The sequence below is a fragment of the Talaromyces stipitatus genome, genomic scaffold (assembly GCF_000003125.1).
Source record: "Talaromyces stipitatus ATCC 10500 scf_1105507295527 genomic scaffold, whole genome shotgun sequence".
Lineage (NCBI taxonomy): Eukaryota > Fungi > Ascomycota > Eurotiomycetes > Eurotiales > Trichocomaceae > Talaromyces > Talaromyces stipitatus.
The window spans coordinates 2971079-2995977 of record NW_002990114.1 but is presented as its reverse complement, the minus strand read 5'-3'; the positions used below and the strand labels follow the sequence as shown (position 1 = coordinate 2995977).

Sequence of the window (24899 nt, the reverse complement as noted above, 5' to 3'; positions counted from 1 at the left end):
GGTTTGTCAGTTGCGGCGCGGTCTCCACTTTCAGTTTGCTCCGCTGATTGTTTTGGTTGGTGTGTATATGCACAAACAAGTACTCACCAGACAGAAGGGTTTTACCGATAAACAGGATTGAGTGATCTTATTCATTCAGTCGTCTGCAGTTAATTTCTGTAGCTGTGACCACCTACTGACGCCTAATTCGAACTGCGTGAGACTCCAAACAACCAAGCAAACTGCGCACCTGCACACCACTCAATGCGTCTCGGTCAGGATTATTCTCTGCTTCATCCTTTCGCTTTCTCTTCGACATATTCTCGTCTATTTTGGTGCCATTAATAGACACGCTTCCAGCAGCTGCGTCGTGTGAAAATCGCCCATCATGGCGCCTTCGACGTCTTACATATCCACCCAGCTCAGACAACTGATATACTATCATCTCGACAACAACCTCGTCAAAAATGCGCTCTTCCTCGCCGGTCGTCTCCATGCCTACGAACCCAGATCGTCCGAAGCGGCTTATCTCCTTTCGCTGTGCCATCTTTTGAGTGGTCAGCCCAAGGCTGCCTGGGAATATAGCAAGCTGGCAGGTTCTCGCGGAACACACCTCGGGTGCTCTTATGTACACGCACAAGCATGCCTGGACTTGGGGAAATACATGGATGGTATCAACGCGTTGGATCGGAGTAGGAATCTCTGGGCGACGAAGAGCAACTGGAGTGAGTGCATATGGGTGGAATGATGGAGTCCTCATACTGACCAGAACAGACAAACACAGCGAGACACGCCGTCAACATACTCCAGATGCAGCAGCAGTCTTGTGTCTGCAAGGCAAGCTATGGCAAGCTCACAAAGATCTGGCACAGGCTGTAGAATGCTACGCCGAGGCCTTGAAGCTCAATCCTTTCATGTGGGATGCATTCCTCGGTCTCTGTGAAGCTGGTGTCAGCGTTCAGGTGCCGAACATATACCGTCTAAGCCCAGAACTGGTGGCTATGTTACAGGCTGCTCCTCAACCAGACGTAATCGCGCTTTCGGATATAACGACATCCGCCAATGGACCTCTCCAGACGCAATCGAATGCTCATTCCAATAGCGATCCTTTTGCCAATACACCAAAGGGCGAACCTGGCTTGTCCACTGGAAGCTCCGCATTGTGGGAGAAATTGAATGGCAGCTCTGTCAGCGTTGCTTCCGCGGGTACAACGATTATTCATGAGATACCTGAAAATGAGAACGAGCCTGAAGATGCTCGTAATGCCCACAGCGACATCTGGGACCCTCCACTTGCTCCAAACAGACGAAGCAGAACTGTCCAACACGTCGAGTACGGGGATCCACCGCCGAAAATGCGAGCTACTGCGTTGAAATCTAGGATCCGGTCTAGAGCTGAGTCGGAGGATCAAAACGTCATTCAAATGGATGAAGAGTCGACTTCTGTTGCTCCGGCTGGTGATAGAAAACGAACGGTTTCTGGTCAAGTAGCCCATCCAGCACCTCATCCCGTAGAGCCAGGTGCACCACAGCGTCGGAGCACGCGACTGCTGAATCACATACGGCCAACCTCCAGCCGGCTAGCCACTGCCACTTTAGGAAGAGAGGGAAGAGAAGTGAGAAAAGTCCGTGCAACAGGGACGAGGGGACGGACAACTGCTGCCACAAACGTAGGACGTGTTGTGAGTGGGAATAGAAAGGTCATTAGCGGCTCGGATCCCGATAGCAAGGAGCCACGAACATCTGCCACGTCCTCTAATAGCGCTGGTAGCTCGCATCAGACCAAGAGTGCAGTCGCCGATCGCTCAAAGGAAATGGAAGCGTTGTCATGGTTAATGGATCTGTTCTCGAAATTAGCTACCGGCCATTACAACCTGACGCGCTACAAGTGCCAAGACGCTGTTCAGAGCTTCAACCTCTTACCTCAGGCTCAGCGTGAGACGCCCTGGGTTCTGTCTCAGCTTGGTCGGGCTTACTATGAGCAAGCGCTGTATCCTGATGCAGAAAAATACTTCCTTCGAGTGAGAGCGTTGGCACCAGCCCGCTTGGAAGATATGGAAATATACTCGACCGTACTATGGCATCTCAAAAACGATGTTGAGTTGGCATATCTGGCCCATGAGCTTATGGAGGTAGACCGTCTATCTCCTGAGGCGTGGTGTGCGGTTGGCAATTCTTTCTCTCATCAACGAGATCATGACCAGGCACTAAAATGTTTCAAACGTGCCACACAACTCGATCCTCGCTTTGCCTATGCGTATGCTCTCCAAGGTCATGAGCACGTCGCAAACGAAGAATTCGACAAAGCACTCGATGCGTTCCGTAAGGGAATCAGTGTCGACAGTAGACATTACAACTCTTGGTATGGCCTTGGTCAAGTATACGAAAAGATGGGTAAGCTCGAATATGCAGAACAGCACTATCGCAACGCAGTGCAGATCAACCCGAACAATGCAGTACTCATCTGTTGCATGGGTCTTGTGGTTGAAAAATTAAATAACCCACAATCCGCTTTGTTTCATTACAGTCGGGCAACGACTATTGCGCCGAGATCGGTATTGGCCCGATTCCGCAAGGCTCGTGTTCTTTTGAAACTGAATGAATACAAGCTGTCGTTGACAGAGCTCAAGGTGTTGAAAGATATGGCTCCGGATGAAGCGAATGTTCATTATCTACTTGGAAAGGTTTACAAGCAATTGCACGACAAGGGTAACGCAATTAAACATTTCACCACTGCACTGAATCTGGATCCAAAAGTAAGTTATATATCCTATTCCTAAGAACTTCGATACTAACTATTCTCTTCCAAAAGGCAGCGCAGTATATCAAGGATGCTATGGAATCGTTGGACGACGACGAAGATGATGACGCTGACATGGCATGAACAACTACGAAACTCGGATCAATCGTTCTTACCTTTACTTGCACATACTTCCTTGACTGGTGCACAATGGTACTGCGGCGTACACAGACAAATACACATTCTACTTGGACATGCATACACGAGAAACGGAATGGCGTTACGGAAGTCATAGGTCCCTATTCATTCGCTTTTTGAGAAGCATTCTGCATCTTCTCTACTAATTTTGTTCTCCGTCTTTCTATCCAAAGCATTTTTAATCGGAGTTTGGTGGTTTTTGTTTTGCTCTTATTGAAATTGTGCTCTATCACTTGAGAATTTTTCCCAAGCGATTCTGTATATTACTTTGACGTTTCCATGTCTTTTGAGGTTCTGAGTTCGAGCACATGCGGTTGACGTGATTATGAATGGCATGGAACGATGCTTCATGATCACTACTAATAGCGAGTGGAATTGATCAGGTCAACTAAAGATTCATTATTCATATTTATACTTATCACCAAATATAAAGCTGGTAAATAGTAGATCCCATGCTTTTAGAAGGATTAGAGGATCAGATTGCAGCCTCGGCAATCGGGTGTCAACACTAGCAGCCTGAGGTTTCCATGGTTGTGGGGAAACTGCAGCTGCATCATCAATCACAAGATCTTCAACTTGTTTCTTTAAGCTGCTTTATTCTTCCAACTGACACTCTCTTATATTCTTGCGCGAACAATCAAACTACCCAAAGGCCATGGCTATGGTTAGTAGACATCGTTGCTAGAAAACTCTCATCATCAATCTACTATCCACGACCGGAAAGTGCGGCGATCTCGGCCGTCGAAAAAATCTCCCTCTCTCTCAACATTCTCTGTCCAAAACAAGTTCGACCCGGGTCAAATCGTTAGCAATGTCAATTCTCTCCTATATAACAACCGGTCTAACCGGCTACTTCGCCGTAACTGTCTCCTTCTTCGCCTTATCCGCCGCCAAAGTACCCAAAGCCGGATTCATAGCCCGCTGTCTATCCTCGTACGCTTCTCTGATAATATGCGCTACATACGGCGTTATTGCATCCATAGTCCTGCGACTGGTCGGATACGGCCGCGTATCGCAATGGGCTACTGCGCGCAGTTTCAAATGGGTTATGTGGTTCGCTACAGGTGTACATTTCGATATAATCGAAGGCGAGAAATATCTCTCTACTCGACCCGCCGTCTTTATCGGAAACCATCAGACGGAGTTGGATGTGTTGATGCTGGGCGCTATCTTCCCACCGTATTGTAGCGTGACCGCTAAGAAATCGTTGAAAAGTTGGCCGTTTTTGGGCTGGTTTATGGCTTTGTCGGGTACGGTGTTTATTGATCGTGCGAATCGTGAGACGGCGGTTAAGGCGTTTGATGGTGCGGCGAGGGAAATGCAGGAGTTTAAACAGAGTGTTTTTATTTTTCCGGAGGGCACGAGGAGTTATGCGACCAAGCCGGAGTTGTTGCCGTTTAAGAAAGGGGCGTTTCATTTGGCCATCAAGGCCGGTGTGCCTATTGTCCCTGTTGTGGTGGAGAATTATCCTCATGTGTTGAATCTGAAGAAGTTGCAGTTTGAGGCTGGGGAGATTAAGGTTAAGGGTACGTCTACCTTTTTCTCGCTGCTTAAGGGTTTACATGCTGATTTGATAGTGCTACCTCCTATTGAAACGAAGAATCTTACACCTGCGGATGTCGACAAGTTGACTACCGATACGCGCGAGCTTATGCTCAAGACGTATACTGCATTGTCGAACAAGTCCGCGCAGCAACTCGACGGTGCAGTGACTCGCGGATCTTCCACTGCTGTGGAGATCTAATCCAGTACATCCCACAGAGAGAGGGGGGGGAGCGAGAGACTACAACTAGACCACTTCACTACTTCAGGCAGATAGACGGGTTTGTATTAGACGGAGAGAATCGGTTCCGGCAGGATACGAGAGATTATGATGACTCGAGTTTTTGTTTTGTTTGTTTGTCTTTGAAGCTTGATTAGTACTATTATCATTATTAATGGTCCTTTACATCCATACCTTGGAAGTGCCCAGGTGGTAACTGGACACGTTGCGTCTGTTATTAGTAGTATATACATACCCTCGAATACCCCAAATTGAAAAGTTTTGTGTTACACTGTGTTCAGACATTCATGAAAACGGTCAACTGACGTCGGGTAACATCTCTTGTATCGGAATATGGTACGTCTCGATTTGCGTCAGCAGACCGGCTGTTTAGGATGATCGGAGATGCCATGGATGGTTTCAGTGACTCACATAGAATCCATAGATATCATGAGAGGCCACGCACGCAGACATACACATGGTCGAGAGAAGGCAGTGTTCAGTTCTCCGGTAAACTTGGCAGTCGCATAGAAAATCGACATGTTCTGTCAAAAGTATCAGGGTTGACATCATCGTCGGTAAAGATCAGGAACATGACCAGATCAGATGTCTATTTCCTCGCCTCGTTGCAGACAGCATGGAGTTCACGAGATGACAGGGAACTTTGATCGCGATGACGATAATTCTTTCCTTTGCCATTGTCGGATTCATCGTACTCTGGAAACATATGAAGATAAGATCTTCACGGGAAAACACCCAGAGTTGTCGAGGATAATTATCAGGTGCCTCTCCGCACTGGCTATTTCGCACCCACACTGGAAATGTCTCCTCTCTTATATCGTCTTCTCATTGATTGCCAGCTTACTTGATCGACAGGGCTTATGATTTCTTTTTTAGTTCCAGTCCTCGGCAGCCCAGCGAGTTTAGCTCTGGTGATGATTCTAAAACAAGATGTTGGCCAACTAGCTTCAGTCTTTGACGGTCCGAATGGATTTTGGTCTGGGTGCAACATCGTCGATGGTCTGAATGTCATCGGATTTGTCCCATGATTTTGAGGCAGTGTGAACTGTGATTTTTATGAGGCGTTGGTGGAAGTAGGTTGTATATAAGATCTGTCTGGATGAAGGAAGTTGAGAGTCAGGTATTGCTCCCGAGCCTAGAAGAACTGAACCTTGAAAGCATTTCTGACCCATCGAAGAAAAATCATCCTCCCGACTCTTCACAGAGATTATATTCTTATTTAAAGACTGATGTTCTGTCTCTATCGATCTACATCCTCAGCTCCTACCTTATATAATATCGGCAAAATGTCTCAAAACGACACAGCTGCAACGCTGAATATCGCTCTGCAAAACCAGACGTCATCCAGCACGGTCTATGCATACATCACAGGCCAAGCTATCGACAATAAAAACGCCCTCTTCCTCTTGCAATCCGATGGCAAAACAGCTTACTACCCAACCTCCCCGTCAGGCACCATGTCCGCCCTGGGAGCAAACTGCGCCATTCCTCTCGGTGCACCAGGAAGCACAGTCACCGTCACAATCCCCCACTTAGCTGGCGCTCGATTATGGTTTGTGCGAGACGATACTCTGACCTTTTACTTGAACCCCGGCCCAGCTTTGGTGGAACCTTCATCTTCCAACACGGCTGATGCAAACTACAATAAGTTCTGGGACTTTTGCGAGTTCACATATAACAGCTTACAGCTATATGTGAATATCTCCTATGTAGACTTTGTGTCTCTTCCGATATCGTTGACTCTAACCAATACGTCGAATCAAACACAACATGTCACGGGAATGCCTTCAAGTGGTCTTGATACTATATGCTCCGGTCTGAATGATCAACAGTCCAAGGACAACGCTGGCTGGAACCAGCTCATTGTTCAGAAGAACGGCGCAAATCTGAGAGCCAATAGTCCCAACACCGGTATTTCGATCAACAATTCTCTGTTTTCGGGATATTACCAGCCATACGTGGATCAAGTGTGGTCTCAGTACTCCAACTCGACATTGACTGTCAACACGCAAATAGATTCTGGGAACGTGGCTGGAACAGTGTCAAACGGTACATTCAACTTTGGAAATGGAGCAGCGACATACACCAAACCTTCTGCAGCAGATATCTTTAGTTGCAGCAGCGGCCCATTTGCGGTGACTGGAGATCAGGTCAAGGACGATATCACTGCTCGATTAACAGCTGCCTTGAACCGATCGACACTGCTAGTCAACAGCAACACTCCAGAAGGTGAAGATGCGTCCAAGTACTATCAAAACCCTATTACCAACCATTACGCTCGTATTGTGCATGCTGCCAATCTCGATCGTCGAGGGTATACTTTTCCCTACGATGATGTTGCGCCTTCGAATGGAGCAGATCAGTCTGGGAGTATACATGATCCAAATCCGCAGTTACTTACTGTTGCGGTTGGGGGAGGAAATGCTGCGGCAGGTAGTAATACCCCGAGCAGGGTTGCACCACGGACTGGAAATCAGGATTCTGGTAAGAATAAGAGCAGAAGTGGTAACGATAGCAAGCAAAGCAGATTGATTGGGTTGATTAAACGATTTCCTTGTTTCAGTTGATGTACTTTCTCCTCTTGTTGCTTGTTTGACTTTACGTATGGAATAGATGTATTCTTACTTGGATACAGCTCGAAGAATGATACCGACTTTCTTTTCTCAGATCTCATTTACCGAACAGTGAATGTAACCTGTCCAGTAAAACATCACCTTATATTTATAAATATCTGATTGCTCCAAACTTACCCATCCAAACACTGACATTCCCCCATAGCACACGGCCTAACATCCCGCTCAATATCAATACTCACAACCTCTTTCCAAGCATCATCCCCACCCCTCAACCCCGAGGAACCCAGATTCGCACCCCTAGCCGCCGTCGCCAGTAGATAATCAGACTCAAACGCAACCAATTCAACTCTAACATCTTCCACCTTCTTCCCATATAACCATGTCTGGACTCCCCTGTACGGTTCACCCCATGCATCAGCATCAGCAACAGGTGCCGGAGCAACAACATTCGTAAACTCAAGCTCTCGTAACCAAGGCGCAAGTAATGCTTCCCCGGTCATTTTGATGTATGCCTCTTTCAGCGCCCAATATGCGTAGAACAGACGCAAAGATGATTTTATAACTTCTGCAAGTGAAGATGTCGATGATGTCGATGCAGCTTGCTTCATAGTCTCCAATTCTCGTTGAGAAAACACATCTTTGAAAATGTCGATGAAATCCGTGACGTCCTTTAGGCTCATGGGAGCCTTGTCACGACGACGACCCGGTTCGTCGACGCAGGTTACGTCTATGCCTACCTGGGGTATTGCTGGAATTGGAGCAGATGATGGTTCCGGTTCGGAGTAGACTGCTTGAGTAGCAACGGCTATCTCATCTTGGCCCTGCAACTTCCCATCACTTTTTGTGGATGGAACAAGACACCCGGCCAACGCAACAAACGAAGCTTGATGCGTAACATTAAACTCCGCCGCCGGTACATCCGCGACAGACGGAACAAAACATGGTCTCTGGTGTGGTTTCGGTGTTCGACTAATCACCACTTCGCTCCAGGGGATTCGACATGTTCTATGTATAAAGAGGTATTTGAGTAGATTTGAGGCTAGGGACATGTGTCGATCGGATAGACGGAGGTATTTCTGGATCGAGGTTTGGTCGGGCTCCTGCAGGGTTGAGAGTAAGGGGAGGTTGGAGGTCGATTGGGTTAGGGGGCGGGTGTCGATGTACCATCTAGTGAGGGTTGTGGCCATCTTGGAGAGGTTTGATATGATCAGTTTATATGCAGAGTATGAATGTGGTGGTGTTGTAGGTTGTTTTGTGTTCGAGACAGCTCACTCTGAGTATGCAGATTTGTTATCGAATGCAAGCCAACTCTTCAAAATGAAACCCTCGTATATAAGCAGTAGATGGATACATGAAGCTATCCAGCTGAAATGCACGATCTATACAAAACAATCATCTGATTGGCTGAACGGAGACCGCGGCGAGGGGCAACTCCAATATTTCTGCCTGAACAATCGGGTGTCAATAGCGGGACTTTGATAACGATAAGATAAGATAAGCAGAAGCAAAGCGACAGAATGACTCCGTCCCGAAATCAACTCAGACAAGACATAGAACCAAAGATGAGTAAGATTACAGCAGGTGTGCTAGCTCTACAAGGCGCATTTTATGAACATTTACAACTCCTTCGAAAAGCAGCAGATATCTTGAATTCATCTTCTCAACAACAGACGCAATGGAAATTCATCGAGGTACGGACAAAGGCGCAATTGGATGCGTGTGATGCACTCATCCTGCCTGGTGGTGAGAGCACGACTATCTCTCTTGTTGCAGCTAGTTCAGGATTATTAGAGCCATTGAGGGATTTTGTCAAGTATACGCCGTCGCGCCTGAAAGCATATTCAATGACTAATTCTTTGATCTCTAGACTACATCGCAAACCAACCTGGGGTACATGCGCCGGACTCATTCTCCTCGCTGAATCAGCCAACCGCACAAAAAAAGGAGGTCAAGAACTCATCGGCGGCATTGATGTCCGCGTAAACCGGAACCATTTCGGTCGTCAGACGGAAAGTTTCCAGGCTCCGATTGACCTGCCATTCCTACAAGATTCGACCATTCCGGAAACCCTCCCATTCAACGGTGTATTCATCCGGGCTCCCGTAGTGGAAAGGATCCTCCCTCATCAACAGGGCATACAAATCGAAGAAAATCAACGAGAAGAAACCATCGTCGCTCCATCGAGGTCAGCAGTCGATACCGCAGCTCAAAAGATTCTGGAAGATCAAGTCGAAGTTTTGGCAAAATTACCGGGGAGAGCTGCTCGGTTAGTTGCAAATAGTGGTGTGAATATTGATGCCGAGAAGGAGGCAGAGGATATAATTGCGGTCAAACAAGGGAATGTCTTTGGTACGAGTTTTCATCCGGAGTTGACGGATGACCCGAGGATTCATCTTTGGTGGTTGCGACAGGTACGGGATGCTGTTCAGAGCAGAAATATTGATAGATGATAGAAATATATAGATATAACTGCGCTCAGGTGCTGATATTTGGAAGAAACTGATGCATTAAAGAAGGGCCAACCTTGAGCGTCACATGATGTATAGCACTGCCTAATTGGGACATCCCAAACGCTCCTTCTCAACACGCGATCAATCCAGTCTCCGGGCAATCTTGGAGATGCAAATACCTCAAAATACACACAACGAGGAAAACAAAAAGGAATTTCGCCTAAGCAGGGCGGATTTTAATCATCGAAATCATTGGTGACACCTCAGCAGGGTAGCAACGACCTGTTTGGCAGGTAATTTCCGACAAATTGCCCGACCTCCAGGTATAAAAACTCGCTGTCCACCCACGCTGATGTTTTTTCTTCTTCTTTTTCTTCTTCTTCTTCTTCTTCATCCTCGCTAAATGAGTCCTCCTGCTGAGCAGACAAGTTTGTGTTCTGTTAAGACATCGCCTCACTCCACATGACACCTTTGCCAGCTATATCTTACCGTACTGGATCATCTAGTATGCGCGCAGCTCTTGGGCTAATTGGTTTCAACATGTCTCAAAGCACGGTTTAACAACACCGACTGGTTCGTGAAATGTACTCTACCATTGAATCCTAGCTAATGATCTGGATGGGTTCTCACCAACCATGGAAGAAGACGAACTTCCGCTTCGAGACATTCTTTCCAAGACTCGTTGAGGTCTCCATTGGCCAATGAAGCTCTCAGTGTTGCCGACATAGGAGAGGTCACAGATCAAACACCAAGTGGCCGAGAAACAAACTGAGCTTCTATCATCTAACAGCCAACGATCATTGGGCAAGTTCATTGTATTCTGCTCTCTAATGCTATCGTTACTTATACTAATATATTCCTCTCTCTAGTCTGCCTAAACCTCGTCAATATCTTCTAGCAATCAATGATCTAATGCGGTGCTTGTTAGGCTTGCAGCAAAAAGGTGTACTAGATGATCACTGTCATAACTTTCATCTCCACCGGCAAAGCCAGGGTGATGGCTGGCATTATATCAATGCAGAACAGCTGATACAGCTGCTGAAAGTATCGAAGTCCTTGCTTGAGGTATGGAACTAATGCCGTCAGCCAAGGTACATCACCCATCATGACACCGCGGAAGGAGAGGAGTGGCTAACAATAATTCAGCAATAGAAGCAACAGCGGCAACAGCAGCAACAGCAGCAAGGACAGTAACCACGCCTGCTACTGCTGAGTTCCCAGCCATTGAACATATCACGAGATGTCTTATCGAGAAACTTTGGAATGGCATCTGGGATTCACTGCACACCATGCCGACAGGAAGCTATGGTGAGCCAGGTGCAGACAGTGATAGACCAGTGTACTATTCTGTCAAGGTTTTGTAGAACACTCCTAAACGGATGGACCGCACAAAGTCAGCAGGAAAGTGCATTGCATGCAAGGCAACTTGTCAACTGCAGCAAAATTGAAGCGCAGTACCAAACTCTCGAACAAGGACCAGGGCAAGCACCCCACACGCCAGCTGCTACCATCGATAGAGTTCCCCAATGAACCAGAACGTATCCGAAGAGCACATGCAGAACGAGAAAGAGGAACTGTACAAGCATCACCAATATTCATGACTCAAAGGACGAGAGACATGCTACCTACCACCAGATGAACGAGGCCGTCATCCGTCGAGAATAGGCCATTGGAATGTAGTGAGAGGGGCTTCCTAAACAACTAGGTCCGGCAAGGGATCAAATTAGGGATCTTCTTTGGATGCATGGGCTTTGTGTTCATGTTGAAATCTCAGCAGTTCATTTTCCCCATATCCCCTTACCACTACTCCGTCACTATCTACAATAATGCTCGAGCGAATCTCTGCTCTAGCTGATATTGCTTATCTTTTATTCTATCCTAGTCTCTTTGATAACCTGCATATCACTGGTCTCCCATCAACCGACTACTTCCAGGAACACCCCACCCCCAAAAAGGGTGAAGAGGAGGACGACGACGGTGATAGTACTGGAGCATAGATCTGTTGGCGGTTGGCTCGGTTGGGTGGTTTTTAGCGCAGCAGTCTGAGCCAGCTGAGGTAATTGTTGATCGACAAGTCAGAAAATTTTTCTACAGCAAATCTACCATTTCTCTTCTTCACTCGCTGGCCCGAAGACTTCTGGACCAGTTGCGAGTATGGACGAATCAACTTCTCAGTAGGAACAGACAATGCTCAAAACGATGCGTTCGGGAAGAAACCAGTGCACAGTTGCATGATTACTGGACAGTTTTATGGGTCATGTTGTGTTTGGAAGGAGGCCAATATCACTGCATGACTACCGGGCAGCTTGATGAATCATATATTATGAGCGCAGCTTTTGGTCTAGTCGGTTCCAATACCAGTTTTCGTCTTCGTAGGATATAAATAATACTTGCCAAAAAGAAAAGAGACAAACTTTTACCAGAAGTCATCGCTCGCATGAACCAAATCGAGTTAAGATATAGTCAAGCTGATGACATGGATTCGTAGAATAGACAAGAGACTGCATTTTGTTGATGTCCCAGAAGAAAGCATGAAGGTCCATGTTTGTGATCGCCGGTAGGATAGAACGAAAAAGAGGTCAAAAAGAATCAAGAAGTATCAAGAGAATAAAGCAAATTTTATTCACGCATGTAAAAGTTAGTAGCAATTGAATAAATCCATATTTCGCTCCACCGAAACGCCTGTTTACACTCCATAATCGAACCCTACCTACCCTTTCCATATTCTTCCTCTTCTCGTCTGCGCTGGTCTGCAACTGATCGTCCATATCCTCCACGGCCTGGATCATATTCCTCCCGGTATTCGTCTCGCACTTGACCGCCGGATTTTCCACGCCTATTCACATAGTTAGCTTACACCAATCTCCTTGCGCTGATCTACGTGCGCAAATGTGGGTGAAGACGTGCCCGTATTGACGACCCTCTTGAAATCCAGGATCAAGATCCGTACGGATGATTCGCTCATCAAGCTTCGTTCCGCCAATGTACTTTAAACAATCCAGGGCATCTTGGTGGGTGTAGTATTCAACGAAACAGAAACCGCATGGAGTCTTTTGAAAACGATCCAATCCCATGACTAGACGTTTAATCTCGCCACATCTATGATATTCATTGTCAGTCCCATTCTTGTTGAGTCGTCGAGGGTGTGATAACGTACTTGGCGAATAGCTCGTGGATCTGTTCCTCGGTTGTATAGAAAGAACTGGTGAAGCAGATTAGCTTGATCCTTGTCGTCGAATAGCGTCAAGACCTGTAGGTACATACAGATTACCGACATAAAGAGTAGTAGCATTCCTCAGGTTATCAGTAGGGTCCTCGTGCTTCTCGTCGTCTCGATCGTTATACCTGCGGCGCTTGTTCTGCGACGGACACATTAGAGCTAAGAACTCGGTAGACATGGTGGGCGAAATTTACCTTGCTCTGGTAATAGGCACTAGGCCTATCCAGACGCTCAACTGTATTATAATGTCTCGACATGTTGACTTCTAGCTCACTTCTAGCTCGAGAGTGATGCAAAGAGGAGAGAACAATCTGACTTCTCTGGTCCAAAGCTGTTTAGCTCGGGCTCCACAATTTAATTTAGCGCGTGTTCCTGTCTTTTGTAGCAGCTCTTCTCCGCAAACCATCAACCTCAATTTCTACTTCTCTCATCCGACTGAATGAGCAATGCATTTGCACCATCGATCCATACGTGAGATTTTGATTCTGGTTTAAGCTATTCTTGAATCTTTGACCACCGCGACCATGCCCAAAGCTGCTAGCCATACGCCTCCTTGGCTCTGTCGGCCATCCCCAGCTGCTTCGTTCTTTACACGAGACCCTTCAAAAAAGCATGACAGCCGGATACAAAATGAAAATGGAGAGTATATTGGTCCCCAAAGGACTTTGGCCCATCGTGATACTGAGGTGTTTGCGGTAGTGGACAATCAGATCAGGTGGGCAGATTTGGCTACCTTGAAGGCGGAATGGAGCCCAAAGCCAAAATCTTCGCCCAAAAAAGGAAAAGCTTCTACAAAAAAGGGTATAGAAGAGGATGAAAAGACTGCTTCCTACAGAGTATGTCTTTGATCTCAGTGGTTATGACTAGATACTGACTGTGGTAGATCTTGACAGTTCCCGTTTATGGTCAAATCAAACAACTGGTGATCTCACCCAATGGCGCTTTTATGGCAATCGTCACCGCGCATACTGTACATATTGCCATATTACCCGATCGCTCACACCTTTCCAGCACTGAAAGAACACCCCTTCGCCTCAAAACATACCAACTAGGTCCGACCACGCACGTTATTCCCGAGTCTCCGGTTGTCTCAGCATTATGGCATCCTCTAGGGGTACACTCCAATGTGGAAGCGTGTATAGTGACCATCACAGCCGATGCTGCGGTTCGAGTGTGGGAGTTGGACCGCAACAATCACTGGTCTTTTGATCGACCATCCCTAGCGATTGATCTTAAGAAGCTGGTTGATGGAACGTCTTCGGATGAGGATTTCACTCCGCTAGGTTTTGGAAAGAATAAAGGGTTCTCTGCGGATTCATTTGATATGGAGGTGGCAACTGCATGTTTTGGTGGTACCGCCCAACCAGCAGAAGATGCTTGGGCGCCAATGACGCTATGGGTTGCCATGAGACCTGGGGATTTGTACGCGTTGTGTCCATTGCTTCCCTCGAAATGGCGGGCTCTACCCGCGACTATTCCGGCACTATCTGCTACTATCGTCCCGAAATTGGCGGTAATTGAGGAACAGTATTCAGGTATCGAAGGTGCGGACGATGACCTTATTGCTTGTCGACAGCAATACGAATGGCTGAAGGAGATTGACGATCAGAACTCTGCCAATATCTCAGATGTGGACGGGGCTGAAATTCTCAAGCGTCCTAGTAACCCAAGTGTGATTCCTCGTTTGCAAGGCCCATTTCAATTCGACGCCGACGAGCAGTTTAACGATCTTGAAATAACCGATTTCATCATCATTCCTCCTCGACTGGATACAGCAGCCTTGATGACGGGCGAGGACGACGAGGGTATTCTTGAAGAAAATGCGGAGGAGGGTTTACCCTATACGACTGTTTGTTTGTCGACTTCCAGTGGACGTGTTCACATCTGTCTCGAACTTGACGGAGTTGAAGGCCAGTGGCTCCCCAAAGCTAAAGCGAATACATTCACAACTCCACTCTCGGAGCCGGCAGACCTGCTTCTTGTTGAGTCCTTGGATACCGTGCGAGAGAACTTGCGTGAAGCTAATTGTTGGCCAACATTTACTCTGGATACCGATTCTCGATACTCCTTTTACCTCACTACCTCCAATAACGTGTCTTTTATCTCACTGTCTTCATGGGCTCAGAGACTGGAGGCCGAAATACAATCTGAGGATACAGCAGGGTCTCAGTTCCGGCTTAACGTTCTTTGTGATGGGAATATTGCCGCTCGTGAAGTACTCATCCAGCTGAACGAGAATGACCCCTCGTTATCTGAAGAACCAAAGCATCTCACCAATGCCTTACTCCTCTCTGACTACGATCTCGGCCAACTGCTTTTGACCTATAGAGGCTCGACTCCGCAAGCTGTAGAATTGGACGAGCAACAGAATCCGGTCTTAGCCTCATTCTCTGAGTCATTGTGTGGAGATTTTGACAGATTAGCTACCCAAAATCTCCAGCCACTTCAGCCACTTCACAAGCCGCGCCGGTCGCCGTACCAGGTACCCGCGATATTTTACGCAAATGAGCCTTTGAAGTCGTTCGTCGATGAACACGTCCCACACAGGCACAGGAGCACATTACACGAACCCATCAGGCTCTCCCCATCTACACTTGACATGATCGCCGCAGCTCACCGCGTTCTTGCAGCACATACTGGTTCACTCGAGAAAGCAGCAGCAGACCTATTTCGTCGTTGCGAGCGTCTCCGAGGCGAAATGCGAGATCAGCTTGAAAGTATCGCTATAGTCGCTGATCGCATTAAGAATGTTTCTAGTCATATCGGCGAAGACGGGCAACGACAAGAAGGATCCCGAAGTGAGGATGTGCTCAATGATAGACTTGATGCAGCAAAACAGCGTCAAAAGCAACTTGCGCAGCGATACTCAGATATACGGTCGAAAATGTCGAAATTGGGCGGTCGACCACTGAGTGAGAAGGAGAAAAGCTGGATAGGAGAAGTTGACTTATTATCGACTGCTATCGAGAAGAAAGTTACAGATGAAGAACAAACAATGAGAACACGTTTGGAAACGGTAAGCTATGGTCTCTCGACTACTGATTAACAGGACTGATTATTATTAATGGTGCGTTTCAGGCCAAATCTCTAGCTGAAGAGCTACTTGCAGAAGTCAAAGAAATAGCAAAAGCGCAACCACCATCCACCTCCGAGGATCACGCGATTACCATCAGTCCCTCTTCTCAGCCTAAGATTCCGCAGAAACTTCAACGGGCAAAAGTAGTGGATGCCATGAAAATGGTAGAAAGAGAGTATGTTTTCTCCCTTTTTCTCTTTGTTTTGTCAAGACAATCATGGCTAAAACACATAATAGATCTGCGGTTATCGACGCTATCACCGAGAGACTCGAGCGGTTGAATACAAGTTTCTCATAGGCTCCTACCACTACTTTGTACTATTGACTGATAGTTTGCTTAGAGATAATTCTTTGACAGTCAAATAGCGTCAAATTTCATTCAGACTCGTCTCTCATTTTCTAGGATAGGGCAATACGACTCCCAATCCCTGTCCAACAGTCTCGTCTTTGGCAAGATATTAATACATAAGAGTACGATGACTGTTATATGAAGTCCAAAAAAGAACACCTTAGCATGCCGAGGTGTATTTGATTATTTTCCCTCCTTTTCCTTCCTTTTCCTTCCTTAACCCTCCGTCATCTTTATCGTAGATAGGAAGTAATTCCCGGTATCAGACCGAAAGAATCTCGTTTCGGGGCGAAGAATAAACCGTCCTTTCTCTCCCATCCTAATTTAAAATAAAGAGTGCGAGGTCTTATTGGATTCTTCAAACACCAGAAGAAAGAAGAGAAAAAACCCGGGTCAGTTCTGCTGCTGGGGTGGGTATAGATGATACCAATCCTCAGGACGGTCAACATACCGCTCAATCAGATGAACCCCCGACTGCGTCTCAACAATGGAGCTGATTTCTCCCGGTTGAAGGGCAAAAGCGGCGTCTTCGAATTCCTTTTGCATTTCTCCTCGGCCGAAGAATCCCCTATACCAGTAAAAAAAGAAGAAAGTGGTGAGAAAAGCAGAAGAAGAAGAAGAAGAAGAAGAAAAGAGAACGGACGGATGGATGGTTAGCTCTATACGTAGGAGTTTTGTGACTCACACTCATCGAGGGAAGAGGTGGAAGGGGAAAGAGAGTAAAAGGGGGGTATACGTACAAATCACCCTTCTTTCGTGCAGAGCTGCAGTCTGACTCAGAGACTGCCAAATCAGCTAAGCGTATTTCACCGGATTTGATTCTCTGTTCGTGGCCACGGAGGATTTCGATGGCTTCTTCCTTGGTTCGAGTAATGTTGCTCTCGCGCCAGCTGCTGGGTCGCCGACTATCGCGATGTTTGACGAGTAAGTGAGCGCAACGGATCTTGCCTTCTGCCGGTAGACCTGCAACGCCCTGGGGGCCGCTGTGATGTGTTGCCATGTAGACCTTTAGTTTCTCCGGGTCGGTGCCGGAGGGTGGCTCCCAGCGAGACTCTTTGGTGGAGGCATTGAAGTAGTATGGCAGGTTCTTGGAGTTAGAGTGACGAACTTCCCAGCCTTCTGGAAGACCTGTTTCAGACTGTTGTAGAAGCAAGTCTGTTAGATAGAAGTACTCGATTGTGTCTTTGGTGGTGATGATATAGACAAAACATACCATGATTACAGCCCAAACTGGAGAGATTAGAGTAACAAGAAGAAAGAAATATTGGTGGTATTGTTAATAAAACTTCTTATGATATACTAGATGATATGAAAGAATCGAAGGATTAATGCTGATGTTTCTTGACAAGGAGCTTTCGGTATTTGTTTTTGTATGGGAAGACGCGGGGAACAGAGGGCGGGGGCACTAGCACCCAACAGGACTAGCGTGATCTGCCGTCCAGTGTGTCACGCCTTATTTCTGTCCGCCACTATTATTTTTAACCACGACTACAACCCACACGCTTTCATCTTTCTTTTCTGACATAGCCATCGTTGGAGTTGTGTTTGTCAGTTGGCAACGGTCAGTTGGCAACTTGGCAACCTGCATCTCTCCATTTTTGACGCGTTAGTTTTCTCGAAACCCAGCCGAATCACGATCGTCACCTCGACCAACATGTCCGCTAGTCCTGTATCCTCGTCTGGGGGCGACAACAAGCCCAACAGCGATCAAATTCACTTCAAGTTCTGCCGCGAATGGTAAGTCTCTAACATCTCGATTCAATAGCCTCTACTAACTTCTTGTCATATAGTTCCAACCTGCTATATCCCAAAGAAGACCGAGTGCAAAACCGTCTCATGTTCACCTGCCGTACCTGCCACGTCTCGGAGCCCGCTACCTCACCATGCGTTTACCAAAACAACCTAAATACCCAAGTCGGCGAAACCGCCGGTGTGACCCAGGATGTGGGATCTGATCCTACGGTTGGTGACCCAGAATTCTGCCTTCACTGTGGCGAAGAGCTTGCCTGCTCGCAATGCGGCATCCTCTCGTCTGGTGCACTTTCAGACGATCATTATTCAGACTATGATGAGTCCGGAGAAGACCCGGATGATAACTATTTCTCAATGCCCTGATTTGCGCTTTTCAAGTTGTTATTTGTGGAAAACACTTGATGGCTAACATGCATTGTGCCTTTTTTGGCTTTTCGCTTCTTAGCTGCCGCGATCGAACAAATTGTGTCCGAGCTGCGGAGAAAACGAAGCGGTCTTTTTCCAAAGTCAGCAGCGTTCTGCCGAAACTGGAATGGTAAATACTTTTTTCTCTCCTGGATTTACTATCAGAGGGACTAAGTTCGTGTTACAGAAACTTTACTACGTGTGCTGCACCTGCGGTAACGTCTTTACGTGATTACGAACTCTTTTTATATTTCGGACCGTCGGCCTTCGATACCCTGTTTGATTCATAATTTATTCGCTTTCAACCATGCTCGGAGTTTGGTGCTATCTTGATTTCAAGTGTTTCGAGGAATGATGTTAGATTAGAGCTACGGAACATGGATGAAAGAGTTATGAACTGCTGCTCTAAAGCATTTCTTATTGTACATTAATATATCTTACAAATGCATCGGTGCCAGCGACAAGATTTTTGACCACTGCTTTCCTCGTAGTTCAGCCCCGACAATACCTATTAAAACCATGTTAGCTCTAGAATACCTCCACATAGGAAACGGCTACTAACCATTCAATCGAGTACCGATAGGATCACCAGATTTATTGACCAAAACACACGCATTATCGTCGAATTTGATAAGACTTCCATCCGGTCGTTGGATTTCCTTGCGCGCTCGGACGACTACTGCATGTCGAATATCTCCTCGACGGACTTTGTTGGCGATGCCGCTGTTTGTGGAGTTTTCGGGACCGAAGTTTCGTTGTTTCTGGACGACGACGACGATGCGGTCACCTGAATATCGAGAAAAGGTTAGATTTGCAAAATTTGTAGATAATGTTGCAGATACGCACCAATAGTCGCAGGACTCTTCTTCTTCAAAACATTGACGCATTCGACAACGGCGGCTCCTGAGTTGTCGATGCAATTAAGCATCGTCTGAGAACAGCGTTAGTACTCTGCACCCTTCCATCAACTGATATCAGTAGAGTTGAAATATACCTTGAGTTGGATCATCGTGTCTGCATAATGGGGCGGCCTTCACAAGTAGTCGCAATCTCTAGATGTTTGATCTTGAAGGTTTTCAAGATGGAACGATCCAATCGGGGACTGGCGCGGTTTGTCGGAAAAATGAATTTTGCCGACATCCGATCCCGGAACGAGACATTCATTGAAGCAGCCCATTTCAAGCATCCCTTAATACAACAATTGAGCAATTGTTTATATATAATCGAGCTACTATTGAGTCACTTTACTCGCCTATTCCTGGAACTCATTGTTCCCTCGGATTCTCCGACTCATATCAACTCGTTTGGCTCTTAGCCCTTGTGCAACTCCTTCCTACAACAACAACAACAACAACAACAATGGCAGTATGCGATGACTGCCAATTCTTCATGATTTGACCTGTTTCTCGTTGAGAAATTGAAAACTATCTTTGTATATTATTCTATCGACAGCTACAGAGTGTTTTGGGACGTTGCGACACTGTGACAAACAGGCTATTGACACCTCCCAGCCACTCGTATCCAGCGCAACGGCTCGTTTGTAGCGCCGTCGTTCTGTCCCCTCATGACCCCAAGCGCCTACAGCATGCTGCATGTCTTTCCTTGATTTCTCAGCAGGTTTATTCCTTACTCTCATTTCCTTTCTGTATCTCTTACTTTGATCTCAATATTCTTTTGGAGCCACCTTCACAACCTCTTGATCAACTTGCATACTGGCACCTTGACCATTGGCAGCAGAATGCCGTCAAAAGCCAGGTCAAGCCCTGCGGCTGACCAGAAAGACAAACTCACCTTGGCTAAATTGGCAAACTACGACGACGTAGCCACCGATGCCCTCATTGATCGTGTAAGTGGAATATCAAATGAAGCGCAATTGATTCCAACTGACAAAGTAAATAGGCCTTCTATTGGACTACGATTCGAAAGAATCGCACCAAATTCGCTCCAGGAAGAGGCATCCTTGAAGATGTCGTCACCAAAGTCCTACTTCACAAGGTGATTGTTGAGAAGAATGCACGAGCAGCTGAGGAGGAACTTCTGGCTATGAAGGGCTTGAAGAACTATCTTAGCCACCTGCCAAATGACCGAGAGCGAGAATGGTTCAAACGTCATTTTCGGAAATACATTCAGATCTATCTTCCTGACTGTCCCTTTGAGATATCGACTACAAATCGATATACCATCATCGAGCACGAGGCAGCCGTGGTAGCTCGCAGAAATATCAAGAAAGGCGAGGAAATCAAATATCTTTGTGGAACACTTGTTTCAATGACACGACAGGAAGAGCTTGACCTGGGATTCAATCGCAAAGACTTCAGCATCGTCATGTCCAGTAGAAGGAAGAGTCCCTCGCTTTTTCTGGGACCAGCTCGTTTCGCAAATCATGATTGCAATGCCAATGGGAGACTATCGACCAGGGGTTCTGATGGGATGCAGATTATTGCTGCTCGTGATATCGAATTAGGGGAAGAAATTACTGTTTCTTATGGTGATGATTACTTTGGTATTGACAATTGCGAATGTTTGTGTGAGACTTGTGAACGTGCGATTCGCAATGGGTGGTCGCCGTCCGTATCTGCACCAGCAAGTCAAGCCCCAACGCCTACTCGAGACGACTCAAACCGTTCTCCCCAGCCAAAGAAACGACGTCTTGACACTAAAATACCGAATGACGCTTCTTCGGCGGCTGAGATTATTCTAAGCGAGACAGAGCAAGTGGGAAAGAGGAAACTCGATGATGAGAGCGACCAAGAAGTGTCTGGCCTAACCACTCCACATAAGAGGGCCAAATTCGAGCACCGGCAGTCAAAGCTTCGAGAAGAACTTGTACTACCTGAAATCGCCGAGTCGATCGAAAAGTCACCCCTTCCAGTCAATGTTCAAGAGTGTTCCCAACCAACCACAGCAGAAGTCCCCTCGAAAGACCAAAATGCTCCTTCAGATGTTGAACAAAATACCACCAGTGCGTCTGATAATGATTCACCATCCAGTTCTTCCGATGAAAGTAATCCGTCGGTATCAACGCCAGCCACGTCGGTTTCTGGTAATACGCCCGTTATAAAGATAGAGTCGATCGAAACAAACACAGACGCAGCGGTACCCTCTTTTATGCCACAGCTTCCAGAAAAAGAAACTACCACCATCGCAGACGCTTCGATTATCGCATCGTCTCAACTTACTCAAGAAAGAGGATCCAGAAGCAGAACTGGCACACCACGTTCCAAGCGCGCTCTACCGTCAGTCGAACAGGAAGATACCATAGTCACTGTACGAATCCCAGGTGATTACACAAGGACTAACCTACTGCTTGCTCAGCGCTATGATCGATGGGTAGATTGTCAGACATGCTCTTCATGGTTTGTGCAGGGAAACGCATACCAAACACGCAAGGAATGTCCTCGTTGCGAACGACACTCTAAGCTTTATGGTTATCGTTGGCCCAAGACCGACCCAGAGGGATCCAATGACGAAGATCCACGAATCATGGATCATCGTACCGTCCACAGGTTCCTGTCCGCCGAAGAAGAGGCAAAAGTTGATCGTAAGAATCGTTCTGGTCCGATGAATATGTTGACGCCAACCCCTGAGATTAATTTCTCCGATACTCGAAGTGTGACTGAATTTAGTGACTACGAAGGACGGCGGTTGACGCGATCCAGTCGGCATCGTACCAGGTCTCTACGATTGACTCAGTAATGAACTGGAGAGCTTAATAATGTACATCTTTTTTCTTTTCTTCTTTTTTTTGTCTTTGGCATCTCTGGAGTGACTTGGATGATATCTTTGGTAAGATATCCGATCTGTTCTTTAAGTTTGTACCAGGTTGGTTGGAAGGCGTTGCATATTTCTCTACTTCATGTTTACCTTGCAATATTACTTGACATTGTTTTATTCTCGTGCATTATCAAAGGTTTTATCTCTTTATCCATAATACTCATGTATGCTACGTCTAAATTGTTGCAAAGCAACAATAACAAGCTAGATAGGTTCTAATTGGCATCTTTTTCTCTCAACCAAACATGCTTCAATGTCATATCTTGCCTCGTCCCGTTCTTGAGAGTAATTCTTGACTCGTGATAATAGACAGAATTCAACCGTCGTTACAGATCGTCTTCAACGCTCCCTTTGCGGTAGAGTTGGCATCAACCCTAACAGCATCCGTATAACCCTAACAGCATCCGTATGGCCCAAAAGCTCCAACATGATCCCTGGCATGAAGAAAAGAAAATAGAACAACGCCCGATTAACAAGTTACTCTTTTAATTTACTTATGTAACAAATGATACAATTCAGCCAGGCGCATTTCAATAAACAATGAATTCCGACCTCGTCGGTGCAATTTTGGGATACCGGTACGCCCCGGGCGTCCTCACATGATTTTTCTTATAAATACCCCCTGTCTTCCCCTTTCCCTCTCTCTTCTTTCTTAATTTTTTTCTTTTCAATCTAATTCTTAGCATACACCTTCTCTCACTATTTTGCTCCTTATATTTTTATTAGATTACGTCTCCCTCCACGGCTCTACACTCTACATGAACAGTATGCATGCAGGCCTTTTCATTTGATTGCTTCCAATATTTGATAAGTCCAGCTTTGTCTAATGGACGAAGGATCGAGCTGAGAATGGAGTCGTCGATCTCTGGAGTGGCTAAATCTCGCACAGATTGGCTAGACACCCGAGCACCGACGAGATGTCCGTTTTCCTGGCCCAGATGTCGCAAGCGTGGTATAGGGATACCAGCGGCGAAAGGAGCGCCGTGAACTCGCATACCGATACTACAAGAAAGCCGCAGCGTTACATGAGAACACGCTTCGAGTCTTCATCGATCCCAACAGCTCCGAGTCCTCCCCGGCAATAGATGAAGGAACGAGCTCCCCCGGTTCTGAATACGGTGGCCCACCTAGCCCCGAAGGCGAAAGACCAGAGGATGCCGGCAAGTGTGTCCGGCAGCACTTGCATTTACTCAAGCTGGCGGTTGAGCGTCTTGGTAATTGGCCCAAGGACTATGGGGAATATGAAAGGCTGAATTTAGCTCTGCCCCATGCGTTTAGTAATGATCTCAAGGGTGTTGAAGGGATGGATAGTGGAATTTGAAGAACTTTGGTTTTCGTCGAGCGGGGGCCAGTGATGATTTGATTTCAAGAGTCACATCCAGCATTTGGTCTGAATGAGCAGCTTATGATTACTGTTTGAAGTTGATCAGCCCTAAAGGTTGATTGAAAGCCATGTCTTTCCTGGTCTTTTGCCCTGAAGTCTTCTCCGATATTTTGAGTAACATCTTGGCAAAACCGTCTCTACCCTGTTAAACAAACCAAATATCCAAGTAATATAAATATGATTATATATCACACCAAGAAATGGTCTAACTGGACAGAATCAGGAGCCTCAATCGGGCGCATACCTGGAGAAGTCTTTCGACAAGCTAGGTAACTTATGGCATAAAGACGCTGATTACTTAAGTGTCCGACCCGGACCAACAGTCAACCCGATCGCTGCGTATATAAAAAGCCTAACCCCTCTTTTTTGATCTTCATCCAAATCTCACTTTACCTAGGTAAACATTGAGCTGTTGTTCCTTCTTCAACTCTCTGAAGTTGTAACTCTTACTATCACATCAAAATGGCTTCAGGAGTTTTCGGACCACTATCCCTGAAAATTATCAAAGCCTTCTCCTTATTCTCCATGATTACCGGATCAATGGATGTCCTTTCCGGTGTCAGCTTGATAGCCTCAATGTCCGGAAGCTCCCTTACGGGCACACCGACATCGTTGGCACTGGCTGATAGTCAGCTACGATTCTTGGGAGCAATGTGGGCTGGTTATGGTGCAATGCTCTGGTGGGCTAGCAATGACCCACAAACGAGACGGTTTCCACTGGCCATGCTTGGTGGAATATTGTTTGTTTCAGGGATTGGGCGTGTGATATCTGGCTTGAGTCGTGGTTTCAATGCTACTTGGGTGAAAGTTGCTACGGTAGTTGAACTTGTTGGTCCGATTGTGGTGTATCTCCTTTAATCTGGCGGTCAAATATTGGGAGATACTTTCAGTGTTGGGTTCCAACGTTAGGGATTGTCGAGTGAACCTTGGAATCTGGAATGTATTGATTCTTTAATCGGGTGGCCGCTACCTAGGTAGTACTTGGATATACGTATCTTGCACCCCCAGAGCCGTCCTGGACATTCGTGGATAAAGACTTCCAAGGTTCTTGATCACGAGGGCCCAGTGTATTATTATTTGTGATTCTATATATCAATTGTTATCTCTACTTAACCAATAACGTACCTAAACAATCTTTAAATGTATGGATATCCAATAAATACCTAGGTAGACGAGGTAACCAATATTGTACATGAAGCTTCATCATCTATAA

At 46.4% G+C, this 24899-nt stretch overlaps 13 protein-coding genes across 13 annotated transcripts, besides 4 other annotated features; 9 read left to right on the top strand and 4 right to left on the bottom strand.

The window, feature by feature from the left end:
- Positions 1-367: 367 nt before the first annotated feature.
- TSTA_091330 (20S cyclosome subunit (BimA/Nuc2/Cdc27), putative) lies at positions 368-2863 on the top strand (the record flags this gene model as incomplete). Its single annotated transcript, XM_002478810.1, has 3 exons — positions 368-704; positions 754-2735; positions 2792-2863. 3 exons carry the CDS (start codon positions 368-370, stop codon positions 2861-2863), a joined length of 2391 nt encoding a protein of 796 aa, XP_002478855.1.
- Positions 2864-3728: 865 nt separating this feature from the next.
- TSTA_091320 (1-acylglycerol-3-phosphate acyltransferase (AtaAp), putative) lies at positions 3729-4661 on the top strand (the record flags this gene model as incomplete). Its single annotated transcript, XM_002478809.1, has 2 exons — positions 3729-4443; positions 4495-4661. The coding sequence occupies 2 exons, from the start codon at positions 3729-3731 to the stop codon at positions 4659-4661; spliced, it is 882 nt and encodes a 293-aa protein (XP_002478854.1).
- A 1325-nt stretch (positions 4662-5986) lies between these two features.
- Positions 5987-7388, top strand: TSTA_091310 (glucan endo-1,3-beta-glucosidase precursor, putative; the record flags this gene model as incomplete). The annotated part of the gene is made up of 2 exons (XM_002478808.1): positions 5987-7184; positions 7336-7388. 2 exons carry the CDS (start codon positions 5987-5989, stop codon positions 7386-7388), a joined length of 1251 nt encoding a protein of 416 aa, XP_002478853.1.
- A 58-nt stretch (positions 7389-7446) lies between these two features.
- TSTA_091300 (4'-phosphopantetheinyl transferase NpgA/CfwA) lies at positions 7447-8463 on the bottom strand (the record flags this gene model as incomplete). The annotated part of the gene is made up of 2 exons (XM_002478807.1): positions 7447-8223; positions 8254-8463. 2 exons carry the CDS (start codon positions 8461-8463, stop codon positions 7447-7449), a joined length of 987 nt encoding a protein of 328 aa, XP_002478852.1.
- A 330-nt stretch (positions 8464-8793) lies between these two features.
- Positions 8794-9726, top strand: TSTA_091290 (pyridoxine; the record flags this gene model as incomplete). The annotated part of the gene is made up of 2 exons (XM_002478806.1): positions 8794-9089; positions 9144-9726. The coding sequence occupies 2 exons, from the start codon at positions 8794-8796 to the stop codon at positions 9724-9726; spliced, it is 879 nt and encodes a 292-aa protein (XP_002478851.1).
- Positions 9727-10082: 356 nt separating this feature from the next.
- Positions 10083-10118: a microsatellite.
- Positions 10119-10869: 751 nt separating this feature from the next.
- Positions 10870-10921: a microsatellite.
- Positions 10922-12432: 1511 nt separating this feature from the next.
- Positions 12433-13203, bottom strand: TSTA_091280 (small subunit of nuclear cap-binding protein complex; the record flags this gene model as incomplete). The annotated part of the gene is made up of 5 exons (XM_002478805.1): positions 12433-12562; positions 12634-12825; positions 12884-12928; positions 12991-13085; positions 13141-13203. The coding sequence occupies 5 exons, from the start codon at positions 13201-13203 to the stop codon at positions 12433-12435; spliced, it is 525 nt and encodes a 174-aa protein (XP_002478850.1).
- Positions 13204-13470: 267 nt separating this feature from the next.
- TSTA_091270 (uncharacterized protein) lies at positions 13471-16320 on the top strand (the record flags this gene model as incomplete). Its single annotated transcript, XM_002478804.1, has 4 exons — positions 13471-13782; positions 13830-15962; positions 16025-16197; positions 16260-16320. 4 exons carry the CDS (start codon positions 13471-13473, stop codon positions 16318-16320), a joined length of 2679 nt encoding a protein of 892 aa, XP_002478849.1.
- A 444-nt stretch (positions 16321-16764) lies between these two features.
- Positions 16765-17587, bottom strand: TSTA_091260 (peptidyl-prolyl cis/trans isomerase; the record flags this gene model as incomplete). Its single annotated transcript, XM_002478803.1, has 2 exons — positions 16765-16939; positions 17112-17587. 2 exons carry the CDS (start codon positions 17585-17587, stop codon positions 16765-16767), a joined length of 651 nt encoding a protein of 216 aa, XP_002478848.1.
- Positions 16974-17002: a microsatellite.
- A 438-nt stretch (positions 17588-18025) lies between the features above and the next one.
- Positions 18026-18486, top strand: TSTA_091250 (DNA directed RNA polymerase II 15 kDa subunit, putative; the record flags this gene model as incomplete). Its single annotated transcript, XM_002478802.1, has 2 exons — positions 18026-18108; positions 18162-18486. The coding sequence occupies 2 exons, from the start codon at positions 18026-18028 to the stop codon at positions 18484-18486; spliced, it is 408 nt and encodes a 135-aa protein (XP_002478847.1).
- A 479-nt stretch (positions 18487-18965) lies between these two features.
- Positions 18966-19456, bottom strand: TSTA_091240 (mitochondrial 54S ribosomal protein YmL38/YmL34; the record flags this gene model as incomplete). Its single annotated transcript, XM_002478801.1, has 3 exons — positions 18966-19036; positions 19091-19315; positions 19375-19456. 3 exons carry the CDS (start codon positions 19454-19456, stop codon positions 18966-18968), a joined length of 378 nt encoding a protein of 125 aa, XP_002478846.1.
- Positions 19457-19863: 407 nt separating this feature from the next.
- Positions 19864-19888: a microsatellite.
- A 378-nt stretch (positions 19889-20266) lies between these two features.
- Positions 20267-22224, top strand: TSTA_091230 (SET domain protein; the record flags this gene model as incomplete). The annotated part of the gene is made up of 2 exons (XM_002478800.1): positions 20267-20374; positions 20428-22224. 2 exons carry the CDS (start codon positions 20267-20269, stop codon positions 22222-22224), a joined length of 1905 nt encoding a protein of 634 aa, XP_002478845.1.
- A 995-nt stretch (positions 22225-23219) lies between these two features.
- TSTA_091220 (uncharacterized protein) lies at positions 23220-23623 on the top strand (the record flags this gene model as incomplete). The annotated part of the gene is made up of 2 exons (XM_002478799.1): positions 23220-23285; positions 23312-23623. 2 exons carry the CDS (start codon positions 23220-23222, stop codon positions 23621-23623), a joined length of 378 nt encoding a protein of 125 aa, XP_002478844.1.
- A 525-nt stretch (positions 23624-24148) lies between these two features.
- Positions 24149-24769, top strand: TSTA_091210 (uncharacterized protein; the record flags this gene model as incomplete). The annotated part of the gene is made up of 2 exons (XM_002478798.1): positions 24149-24529; positions 24695-24769. The coding sequence occupies 2 exons, from the start codon at positions 24149-24151 to the stop codon at positions 24767-24769; spliced, it is 456 nt and encodes a 151-aa protein (XP_002478843.1).
- Positions 24770-24899: the final 130 nt, after the last annotated feature.